Source organism: Podarcis vaucheri (assembly GCF_965113315.1).
Source record: "Podarcis vaucheri genome assembly, chromosome: 9".
NCBI classification, from domain to species: domain Eukaryota; kingdom Metazoa; phylum Chordata; class Lepidosauria; order Squamata; family Lacertidae; genus Podarcis; species Podarcis vaucheri.
The window spans coordinates 972,802-985,440 of record NC_138767.1 but is presented as its reverse complement, the minus strand read 5'-3'; the positions used below and the strand labels follow the sequence as shown (position 1 = coordinate 985,440).

General features: G+C 51.8%; 1 protein-coding gene across 2 annotated transcripts in view; it reads right to left on the bottom strand.

Moving 5' to 3' along the window:
* SFXN5 (sideroflexin 5) overlaps positions 1 to 12,007 on the bottom strand; it is a 104,302-nt gene extending 92,295 nt beyond the window's left edge. For both annotated transcript variants that reach the window (XM_082236634.1, XM_082236635.1), the window contains exons 1-2: positions 11,903 to 12,007; positions 4,999 to 5,067 (exon numbers count right to left, since the gene is read on the bottom strand). In XM_082236634.1, coding sequence (XP_082092760.1) covers positions 4,999 to 5,067; positions 11,903 to 11,959 — 126 coding nt within the window. In that variant the 5' untranslated portion in view covers positions 11,960 to 12,007. The remainder of the gene's footprint in view (positions 1 to 4,998; positions 5,068 to 11,902) is intronic.
* Positions 12,008 to 12,639: the final 632 nt, after the last annotated feature.

Below are 12,639 nucleotides of genomic sequence, written 5' to 3'. Positions count from 1 at the left end.
CTCCCACCCCCCTGAACCGCATGGGACACACAAACCTCCCAAAAGCATATGGCAAAAATGCATAAAAGCACAGCATTCTCCAGTCACAGAGGCAGATCCGTCTTAGAAGGCAGAGTGGCCCACTCTCTCCCAACAGGAGGAAGCAACTCTGCAAGGGAGCTGTCTTGAAGGCAAAACCAAACACCAGTGCAGCGCTCTTCTGCTGAAAGGAGAGTGGCCAAGGGCCTCTCGCTGCCTGGCCAGATGTCACCAGTTTGCAAAGAGTGCAAAGAAACCTGGGCGTCTGCCTTCTGGTGGGGTCATCTAGCTTAGCCATACCACGTAAGAACATAAGGAGAGCCTGCTGGGTCAGGCCAACAGCATTCTGTCCTCAGAGGAACCAACCAGAGGCCTTTTCTGCAAAGCCCACAAGCAGGATTCGAGCGCCACTACTGTCTCTTCCGACCAACAGTGGCTCTCGGGCTGGCCTGGCACTTTAAGGTGTGTAATGAAGGCAACTGCCGCATTTCCTGGGGAGAGCAGTCCACAAGCAGGGAGCCACTGCAGAAAAGGCCCTGTTCTCGTGTTGCCACCCTCTGGACCTCTCACGGAAGCGTCTCTTGAAGATGGGCCTGAGAAAACGATCACAGGACCCAGGCAGGTTCATACGGAGAGAGGCAGTCCTTAGGTTATTGCAGTCCTGAGCCATGTAAGGCTTTATAGTTCAAAACCAGCACTTTGAATTGGACCCGGAACCTAACTGGCTGCCAGTGCGGTCGGACTGTAAGATGCTCAAGCCATCTTGCCCCAGGAAGCAACCTGGCTGCTCAATTCTGAACCAGTGAAATTTTCCGAGCCGTCCTCAGAGGCAGCCCTACGTATAAAACATTGCCACACAAGGGGCTCACCCCAAAGGGATCCGTGTGGGGTTTGGAGCTGCATTTGCCTTGGCTGGGAGAGGATCCCCTTTCCCCTGCTCCCGTTCACCTTCCAGGAGGCTCATGCAGTTCTCAGGCCAAGCCAAGGCGTCCCTGCTACAGCACGTCTCGCTTTCCGCGCGCATCCCTGAAAATTGATTACAGATTTCACTGCAGCTTGTGTTTCATAAACGAAGCTATCATCGCCAGTATTAAACCCTCCGAACAGCAGTTTTCTCCGCTGCAGTTCTCTCGGGCGGGTGCCCAAAGAGGCTCGCAGGAACCCATCCTATCCATCTTAGCTGCCTGCTCTCAAATTAAGCCAATCAATTGTGGAAGAAGCACAAATAAAATCCCTGCCGGGGATGTTCTCAACCTGGAGCGCAGAGAATTGGACTCTAATACGCTCATAAAGTAAATGGTCAGTTCAGGAGCCAAATTGTCTGCGCAAGAAAAGGCTCTGGGATGCTTGCTTCAAAGAGGCAGCTGCTCAGGCAGAAGAGGGGCAGATAGAGCTGCAAAATACTGAATCTGAGCATGAGGGTGACTTGCACGAGAGCCAGAGCGGGGTAGTGGTTAAGAGCATTGGGTGAGGACCAGGGTTCAAGCCCCACTCCAGCCCTGAAGCTCAGTTGGTGGCCTGGCTGGTGTCGCTCAGTCTAACCTTCACAGGCTGGTTAATATGTGGAGGGGACTCCTCAGAGAGCCAAACATTGAGAAAACTCTGTTAAGAAGTGTGTCCACAAATACTGAAACATTTCTCCCAAAGCTTGCCATAGAAGGAAGAAACCAGGGTGGGGAGAGAGACAGCTATTGTGAGCGGCAGGTCTAGCTTCTAATCGGGGGGATGGTTTTGCCAGGGCTCTGCAGTCACAGAGCCTGGAGGAAGGGCTGTTGCAGTGACGTATCGCAGAATCATAGAAAGTTGGAAGGGACTCCATGGGTCATCTAGTCCAACCCCCTCAGCTAAAGCATTCAAGACAGATGGCCACCCAACCTCTGCTTTAAAGGCTCCAAGGAAGAATAGTCCATAACCCCCCAAGGGAGGCAGTTTCACTGTTGAACAGCTGTCAGAAAGTTCTCCCTGATGTTGAGTCAGAATCGCCTTCCTTGTAGCTTCTGAGTCCCACCATCCAGAGCAGGAGAAAACAAGTGTCTTCCTTCTTCCATGTGACAGCCCTCTAGGTATCCTCTCTCCTCTCGGTCTCCTCTTCTCCAGGCTAAGCGTACCCAGCCCCTTCAAGCGCTTGCCTTTTGGACCCTTGGTTCTCTTGGCTGCCCTCCTCTGCACACATTCCTGCTTGTGGCACCCAGAACTGGACACGGGACTCCAGGCATGGTCTGACCAAGGCAGAATAAACTAGGCATGATGACTTCCCTGGATGGGGACGCTGGGCTTCTGTACCGCCTTGCTCTTGTCTGTTCTCCTTCTTCTTCTTGTGGCTCTTCCCTGGAAAGCGCAGGCCACTCAGGTCATTCTGCCTCGGTGTCGCCTACCTACACAGACATGCCTGTCAAGTCAGCTCTGCACCTGGTCTCTGCAACATTTCGTGCCAACTGAGCACAACACAGGCCTGAAGCTTCTTATTTCATTCGCCATAACTTCTGTGCCCTTGCCCGCATCCTTCTGAAATGTTGCAGGCTTTCTTTCTTTCTTTCTTTCTTTCTTTCTTTCTTTCTTGTTTGCATTTTCTTTTGTTGCCCACAAAGGGAGGGAAGCAAGTCCCTTTAAGTCCCATCCCCCCGCCCACTCTCCTTTTAAAGGCACCCAGCAAAAAAGGCACCTATTTGTCTGTAACTTGGCAGGTTTCTCACCCAGGAAGGCCTCTATGATTGTGCTATCTCCCAACATGAAGTGCACACTCCTAGTAAGAACTTTCGCTGGAGAAGATACAACGCAGTCCCTGGAGGATCAGGGGGTTCGGAGTGGCCTTTTTCCTGCTCCAACTGGTTTGCCCACTTTTAGACAGAGATGCTTCCTTGCCCACTGTACTACTACTACTACTACTAATAATAATAATACTTTATTATTTATACCCTGCCCATCTGGCTGGCTTTCCCCAGCCACTTTGGGCAGCTTCCAACTGAATATTAAAAACAATACAGCATCAAACATTAAAAACTTCCCTAAACAGGGCTGCTTTCAGATTTCTTCTAAAAGTCTGGTAGTTGTTCTTCTCTTTGACATCTGGTGGGAGGGCGTTCCACAGGGCGGTGCCACCACCGAGAAGGCCCTCTGCCTGGTTCCCTGTAACTTGGTTTCTCGCAATGAGGAAACCGCCAGAAGGCCCTTGGTGCTAGACCTCAGCGTCCGGGCTGAATGACGGGGGTGGAGACGCTCCTTCAGGTATACTGGACCGAGGCCATTTAGGGCTTTAAAGGTCAGCACCAACACTTTGAATTGTGCTTGGAAACGTACATGATCTGGTAACTTCCTGACTGGAATACCGCAACACATCCTACGTGGTGCTGCCCTTGAAGACGACTCAAAAACTTCCACCCTGTCCCAAATGCAGCAGACAGATGACTGGCGGGGCTTCCAGTTAGATCTCACGTCACCCCTGCTTTAAAACAGCTGCCTGGGCTGCCTGCTTATACCCGAGACCAATTCAAGGTACTCATGTTGGTGTTCAAAGCCCTAAATGGCTCAGGCCCCAAATACCTGGAAGACCGCCTCCTTCCCTACAGACCCTCTCAGGTGCTTAGATCAGCACCTTTTGGTTGTTCCTCTGCCTTCAGAGGTTGGGGAGGGTGACCAGGGAGGAGAGGGCCTTCTCTGTGGTGGCCCCTGAACTGTGGGACTCCCTCCCCACAGAGGTGTCCCTGGTACCTTCATTGCACAGCTTCCAAAGGATGCTGAATATGCATCTCTTCACCCTCTTCAATATATACTTGAGGTGTATATTTTTAGGACCCACGTTATTTTGGTGTATTTAGGTCATATTGTTTTTTTATATTGTGTAATATTGTGTCTCAGATGACCACAACACCTGAAGCCAGTCAGAAGATCCTGCATCCACAGCAGTGACCAGAAGAGAAATGACCACTGGGAGGAGCCCAGAGAGAAGAAACTGCAGCAGCCCAAGCGGTTGCCTTCCTCTGCCCCAGATGCAACAAAACATGTCTGTCCCATAGCGGTCTCTACAGCCGCAGCAAGGGCTGCAAGCTGCAATGGTTTGACCTCACCCCCAAAGACGGACTCCTCCATTGTCTCCCAAGACAGCTGGATGCCAACAATATTAATGTTGGGTTTCAATTGTTATAACCCACCCTGGGTCCTAAGGGTGAAGGGCAGGTAATAAAATGTAAGAACAACAAGAGCAACAAGAGTTACCATGTGGTGGAGTCACTCCTGCTCAAGGTTCCAGACAACAATGGACTCTTCCAGGATTCACACACACACACACACACACACACACACCGCCTGTTCCCCTTCCAGTCTGGTTTCTCCTCAAACAGCTGGCATAAGCATGCCCAGTTCTTACTGGTACCCTTTTGGGGTTTCCCAGGTTTTTGTTTAGTTTAGTTTAGTTCTTCTGCACATCTTGGAGTGTCTCCCCACATACCTCCTGGCACCTGCACAGAGCTCCCTCCATGTCGATTCTGCAAGGCCAGGCATCAGAGCTCATAGTTAAAACATATGATTTCCTAGGAACATGGTAGCATCATGTTCCGTGCTTCAGAACATATTTGATTCTCTTGCTAATTATGCTGTTTTAAATGTGCATTTTATGTTTGAATTCCTACAGCAATGTTCTCCCTTGAAATGCTTAAGATTTATCTTTTATTAATTTTGCTACGTTAAACGTGCATTCTATAGTTGATTTCCTTCGTAAAGTGTCATTTTGAAATCTTTAAGATAAAGTTTTAGTTTCTTGTTAAATACGTTGCTTTGAATGCATACCTTATATGTGACTTTCTTCAGTAACGTTTTGTGCTAGATTGTTTTATTTCATGTTTTAATGTGGGTTGTAAACTGCTTTGGGATTTTTTAAATTAAAAATATAAAGTAGTACAGAAATGAAATGAATCACCATCATCGTTTTGAAGACAAGGCCAGAGAACTACCCAGCAAACTCAGGCACGCACGCTCACACATTACCTTAGTGACAAAGAGGGTGCGGGGGTCAATGATGTCCAAGAAGTGTCTAAACCTTCCGTAAAACGAAGTCTGCAAAGACAGAAAGGCACAGAGCTCAGACATGGCGGGAACACAAGGCATTCTTAACCCCCCTCTCACTGCTGGAAATGCAGGAAGGGGCAGCTGCTTCGCATCACTTCACGCTGAGGATAAGAACGTAAGGGCCTTCAGGATCAGGCCAAAGGCCCATCCAGTCCAACACCTTGTTCTCATCGTGGTTGAACACTTAGTTGCCTGTGGGAAAACAGCAAGTAGGATCTGGGTGCATGAGACCTCTCCCCTCCTTTGGTCCCCAGAAACGGGGAGTCCGAAGCCTCGCTGCCTCTGAGCCATCGTGGTCAGAAGCCACCGACAGCCTTCCCTTCCATGATGACACCATTGGGAAAGCTGTCAGCATATGGCATGTCCCCAGGCAGGAGGGACAAGGACATTCTGCCTTGGTCAGACCACACCTGGAGTCCAGTGTCCAGTTCTGGACACCACAATTTAGGAAGGATGTTGACAAGCGGGGTGGTGTGCAGAGGAGGGCAACCAAGATGGTCAAGCCCGATGAGGAGCGCTTGAAGGAGCTGGGTATGTTTGGGCTGGAAAAGAGGAGACTGAGAGGAGATATGATGATGATGATGATGATAATAATAATAATAATAATTTTTTGTACCCCGTCCATCTGACTGGGTTTCCCCAGCCACTCTGGGCAGCTTCCAACAAAGATTAAAAATACATTAAAATGTCACACATTAAAAACTTCCCTGAACAGGGCTGCCTTCAGATGTCTTCTAAATGTCAGGTAGTTGTTTATCTCTTTGACATCTGGTGGGAGGGCGTTCCACAGGGTGGGTGCCACCACCGAGAAGGCCCTCTGCCTGGTTCCCTGTAGCTTTGCTTCTCACAATGAGGGAACTGCCAGAAGGCCCTCAGTGCTGGACCTCAGCGTCTGGGCAAAACGATATGAGAGCCGTCTTCAAATAACTCAAGGGCTACCCCATGGAAGAGGGAGAAAGCTTGTTTTCTGCTGCTCTGGAAGCTGGGACCCAAACCAACAGATTCAAGTTACAAGAAAGGAAATTCCGACTAAGCATTAGGAAGAACTTTCTGAGGGCAAGAGCTATTGGACAGTGGAACAGACTCCCTCAGAAGGTGGTGGACTCTCCTTCCTGGGAGGTTTTTAGGCAGAGGCTGAAAGGCCACTTGTCAGGGATTGTTTACCTGTGATTCCTGCATTACAGGGGACTGGACTAGATGACTCTTGGGGTCCTTTCCAACTCCCCAATTCTATGATTCTGAGGCAGGATGCTCCTACTAGCTGCCAGGCACTGGGAAGAGCACAAAAATGGTACAGCCCTCACCCACCCAACCCCAAACAAGCGCCACAGCCCCCCTCTGCGTGAGCCACTTGGGAGTGTTCTGACTCCGGGGTTCCTGCACGTCTCTTCACGTAAAGAACCGCAGTGACATTCGTTCCCTCCCACGCCCAGACCAAGCATGGAGAGTTTAGAAGGAAAACTCTGTTAAATCAAGCAGCTGAAAAAAACAACCACCACCATTATAATTGGTGTGGAACACCTCCGGCTTCTCTCCCCCTCACACGAACAGCTTTGGCTCGCTTACAAAAACAAAACTAATTTTAAAAAATCTTTTTATAAAATAAATTAGTTTTGAGCAGAGACGCAGCAGAAGACAAAACAGTGCCTGATGCCTGTCAGGATGAAGCCGAGTCTGATGGCTGGTACAGCTCCCCGTCCTACGCAGCATGGAGGCTGCTCCTGCCACCTGTGCCCTTCGCCCCCAAGCCCACCCTTGCCATCCCAGCCCCTGGCCCCAAAGGAAAGGCATTCATCACACTTTGCAGGCTGCCCATGGGTGCGTTTCACTCGGCCGTTTCGTGAGATCCCTCTGATCAGGAAATGACCCAAAGTAACTGGCATCCCCAGCTGGCACCAAAGGCCTGGGCATGGCCCAAGGGCAGGGGGAGACCCCTGGATTTCACCCCCAGACTCAGCCACAGGTTCAGAGGGTGGGAAAGCCAGCCCCGCACAGCCTGCGGAGGGTCTCCTGATCGATGCATCACAAAGGAGTCCCTCCCGTTTCATGTCCTGCTTTGAGAATGAGCGAAATAAGCAAGGCTGGCTCCACCTTGAGCCTTACCTGGCCACAGCCATGCCACCAGTCTGTCTCAATGGGAAAGGGGAGAGGCAGGGCTTTGCCCAAAGGCCTGCTCCAGCAGCCGCCTTCTGCCCATGAGCTCTTTCTGTGCCAGCTGGTCTTGGTAAGGACTGTTGTTTAATAACTGACAAGTGAGTTTGCTTCCCCTCCCTGTCCTTCTCCCTTGCGGGCCATGACTAATTTGCCAAGTCTCTCTAGCGCAGCATAAGCACTCTTGAATCTCAACCAGAAGAGTCTTCAAAGCACAGCACTGGGTGCTAAATCTGCCCCAAGGTGGTTCTCTGTCCACAACGGACCTCCTGACCCTAACCAGTCGGCTTTTTGCAAGTACAGTGGTACCTCGGGTTACAGACGCTTCAGGTTACAGACTCTGCTAACCCAGAAATAGTACCTCGGGTTAAGAACTTTGCTTCAGGATGAGAACAGAAATCGTGCTCCGGCGGCAGCGGAAGGCCCATTAGCTAAAGTGGTACCTCTGGTTAAGAACAGTTTCAGGTTAAGAACAGAGCTCCAGAACGAATGAAGTTCTTAACCTGAGGTACCACTGTATTCAAGCCTGGAAGCAGGGCAATGCAATGCACAAGCCAGTCACCGTAGTTTCCTGCACATTTCCCCCCCTCACCAAAGGTCTGTCTCTCACCTTTTCAGGGATATCTGCAAGGTGGGGCAGGAGAACATCTTAAACTTTGCTGCTCCTGGGCAGTCTAACCAAAGCTAAGTGGCATTGATCAGGTATACTTCTAATCTGCATCAAGGGCTTTGCATTTCATATTGCAGTGTGTTGTTTCTGGGGCACAATGGAGCTCCCAGGAGCAGGGAAGCCCAACTGTACCTTCCCAAAGATTTCACCTCCGCATAGATTTCCCAACAGCTGCATGGCACGGCTGCTTCTCCTGGGCGCTGCCTCCTTTCGCTTCTCAAGTACCAGCTTCCGCAGGCAAGGAAGTAGGTCTCCTCGTCCCAGGAGGCCAAATATCCTTGTTTTTGGAGATGGCGGTGAGAGCGGAATCGAAGCAGAAGCTCTGCGCTGCCAGGGCTGCTTGGGATCTCAGCAGGCGCTCAGGTGGATGCCGACAGGGGTAAGAAAAACTCTTTCCACTTGTGCATTTGTTGCCCAGAGAAGAAGCCGCTTCCACGAAATGGAGGTCACAGGACAGGGTGTGTCTCTTACAATTCGACTGGGAGGGTGAGTCCTTCCAGGATTTGTTTTAGGGATGCAATTGTACTATTGATTCCGTGCTGTTCACTACCATGCTATTTCTTCCTAAAGTTGGCAGCCTGGAGCATTTTGCAAATAGTAATAAAGATCCCACACCTGCCAGGAATGTGAGAGCTGGTGAAGGACAGGGGACAGGGGTGGCCTGACTCCAGCCTCACGCTCTGCCTTTGCTTGGTTCTAGAATCCTCATGGGTCCCAAACACAATAGGAGGTCCCAGATCAAGAATGGACACTTGGCTCTTTACACACTGAAGGAACAACTAACCAGCACCCAGAGAGTCTGATATGAGAAGCACCTTGCAGGATCAGGCCAAGGCAGCCCCTTTGCAAAAACCCAAGGAACCAGCGAGTCCTAGGCGAATCTGCCAGAAATGGGCCAGTGGTCTCCAGCAGCAGCACGCCCTGGCGTAATGGGTCTATGTGCCCGGCTGTTAATCAGAAGGGTGGTGGTTCGAGCCCACTCAGGGACACATGCGGGCAAGATTCCTGCACTGTGGGGGGTTGGACTAGATGACCCCCCAGGTCCCTTCCAAGTCTACAATTCTATCTATGAGCCCTGTTGAGCCTGTATCCCACCCCCTAGGTGGTCATAGGCAAGCCCATAATTCTCCCAGCTCCACCTCATACAGGGATAACAACACTGACCTAAGTTTTATTTTAAGGATTATTGCAATGATGTACATGATGCGTTATGCACACACTCAGAATGCACTACACCCACGGGAAGGGCTAGTGTTCTTCCCTGCACCAGAAGCCCTGAGGTTAATGGAACTGGGACCAGCGCACTGGACTTGGGCTCACAGCCCTAAGAGGCAGGAAGAAGCCAAGACTTAACTGACCCTCCCGGACCGCAGAAGAGGGCTAACCTCTCTTCCAAGAAATAAGCAACTTGCAGCCTTTCCACAGCAGCAGGAACACTAAGGGAGCTTGCCAGTACATTAAAACCTCAGCGATGCTACAACGTCCTCTCCCCACCTTATTTGTCAGAAGGAGGGTCAGTGTTGCCCAGGCATAGGCAAACTCAGCCCTCCAGATGTTTTGGGACTACAATTCCCATCATCCCTGACCACTGGTCCTGTTAGCTAGGGCTCATGGGAGTTGTAGTCCCAAAACATCTGGAGGGCCAAGTTTGCCTATGCCTGGTGTTGCCCAATGACCAGAGAGCTGAACACAGAGGCATCTGCATTGCCCCCAGACTAGGAAGTTGGGCAAGCAATGAGTCTCATGTTCAGTTCCCCATCTGTAAAATGGGAATAATGATGGCCTATGTCACGAGGCTTTTGTGATTCTTTTTTTAATTAAAAAATCTATACTTGGCACATTATAAATCTTCTTGGATCATGCTAAATAAGTTGTAAGGCTAAATGGCATTCAATTATCCCTTGCACTTCTCTCAAATATGAACTTTCTCCAGTTAAATCTATGATATCTAAGAGCCACATCCGAGCACGTTTTGTCTAATCCAACCCACCACCTCCCACGGGATTTGCTCTCCGTCCTGCTTCCACCTACTCAGAAATCCAAAACCTGGAAGTGAAAATCCTTCACAGCCACGGCTGGTGGCCGGTCTACATGCGAGGAAGGCTTTCAGCTGCCCTCCAGAAAAGTCGGGCAAAGGACCAAAAGAAGCCCAGAGCGAGAAGCAAATAGTCCCGTGTGACGAAATGAGGGTTGTCTAAAGGAAACTCAGCAAGTCCTTTCAGACATTTCAAGGTCAGGAGGAAATGCCACGGTGTTTTGAGTGATCCACTTATTGCATTGGGACTTTGACCCTACAGGGCAACACGGCATTTATGAGCATATACTAACTGAACGTTAGGCACAGTTTGCCGGAAATGTCTCCTAAAAAACCCTCCTTGGTGGGAATAAGGCAATGGCCAGAGCAGCGGAGGCAGAATGAAGACTCAGAGGCTGAACCCCAATTCTGCAGCTCCTAAAACGGAACAGGACTCAGCAAAGATCTGTGTATTACAAAGAACCACAGGGGGGCATAAAGATATTATTAACTATTATTATTATTATTACAAAGTGCTCTGGGTGCAGTTATGGGCGTGCATCCCGGGGTAGCTCCCTGCCCCCCACCTGGAAAATACTAAATAATGAGAGAGAAATTAGAAATTCACCAGCAGCAGCATGCAATCTCAGCCTTGAAGGCACCCCTTAACCCTTTGCTGCCCTGCACTGATTTGACAGGGGCAGGCTGGGATCTTTTGCAAGGTTGCAGATGATGTTGGGGTACGACTCTCCCAAATAAACTGCATGCAAACCCACGTCCTTCTGCAACCTTGCAAAGCATTGGGGGGAGGGCGCTACAGTTTGAACATCTACTTGGGGCTGCTTCATGGGCACATCAAATGCCTCCGTGCCATTTTGGTTGACTAAATAAAAGCATTGTATAAAGGATGTATAAACGATGCCACTAAAGGGACTGCCAAGGTTTCTCAGCTACCATTTGACAGAAGATAGAGGGGCGGGCAGGAGATCCACGCTCTCTACCTGCTACAGTAACCGCTGCCTTTTTCTTCCCCAAGTACCTTAGAATCATAGAATCTTAAGAGTTGGAAGGGACCCTGGGGGTCATCCAGCCCAGCCCCCTGCTATGCAGGAATCTCAGCTCAAGCATCCCTGACCGACGGCCGCCCAACCTCCAAGGAGGGAGAGACCACCACCTTTTCAGGGAGTCCATTCCTCTGTCTTCCCATCAGGAAGTTATTCCTAATGTTTAGGCAAAATCCCCTTTCTTGAAATGAAAATGAATAATAAATTGTCTAGTAGCACCTTATCAACCGACTAAGTTTGTTCTGGTATAAGCTTCCGTGTGCAGGCCCACTTCTTCAGAGACTGCAGATCTCCTTTCTTGGATAAGGATGGATAAGACAACAGCGCTCGCAGCAAAGTTTCAACTGCGAGGGTTTCAGAGAGTGGAAAGTGCCCTGGGAGCAAGGGAACAGCACCCACCCTCCGCCAGCCCCCGGCCGGATCCGACCATGTCCGGGCTCGAGACCCCCATTTCCAACACAGGCGCCAGAAACGCTTCTCGCCGCTCACAAGCTGCCTTCACCTAGAGAAACACTGCCCCCTCCACTTCGCTGTCGCAGGATGAGACCCGCTTAATGCCAGAGAGCCCCCACACCCCCCCCGCCCCCAGCAACGGGGTCCGCCCTTTGGCGTCGCACCTTGTGGCGGGGAGTCGCGCCGGCCGCCGCTCTCCTCCCCAGGCGAGAGCCCAGCAGAAGCCCCGCCTCCAGCCCCGCACCGAGCCAGGCGAGCGCCAATCAGCGGGCGGCGTTGGGAGCCAGCAAAAAAGGGCGGGAATTCAAGCGGGCGAGTGGCGTGCCCGAGGCCCAATCAGCGCCGGCGTTGAGCCGCCGAGGGGCGGGGCTTGCTGAGGCAGGCGCTTCTTCACCGGCGACCCCCCCTCAGAGACACCCCCCCTCCCCGCTCCCCTCCGTCGGCCCCTCGCGACGCGGCGGCGGCGCCCACCTGCTCGAAGCGAGGCCTCCCCAGCTGGAAGGGCGGGAAGCCCGCGCTCTCCGCCATCCCCTCACGGCGCCACGGGCAGCCAGCGAGTCTCCTGCGCCGCCTGGCCCCGCCCCCTCCGCCAGCACCGCCTCCCATTGGACGAGGCCCACCGCAGCTCCCGCAAGGCATGCTGGGGCATGTAGTCCTTCGCCGCCCAGAGGGGAAAGCGGCCTCACGGCGCGGGATGAGCATGACGGGAAATGTAGTCCCGCCTGCCGACGTCGCTCCTCCCCGGGCTGCGCGAAAGGAATGGTGGGAAATGTAGTTTCAAGTTAGGAACCCGGGCATCGCGCAGCTGGCCGGGCGAGGAAGAGGAGGCAGCGGGCGGCCAAGGGGCTGCATCAGCCGGAGGAGGAGGGAGGCCGGGCTGCCTGCCGGAATGGGGGGGGCCTGGAGTGGGGAGGGACCCCCAGAGGTCATCCAGCCCAACCCCCTGCAATGGCAGCTCCAGGAAACCTCCCCAAATCTCTTTTCTGATGAGAGCAGCTTTTGCATCTCATTTGGAAACCAAGGCCCCAGAGTCTGGAGGAAGAATGGGGAGGCACACAATGCCCGGTGCTTGAAGTCCAGTGTGAAGTTTCCACGATCTGTGTTGATTTGGGGAGCCATGTCATCAGCTGGTGTTGGTCCACTGTTAATTAAGTCCAGGGTCAATGCAGCCGTCTACCAGGAGATTTTGGAGCACTTCATGCTTCCTT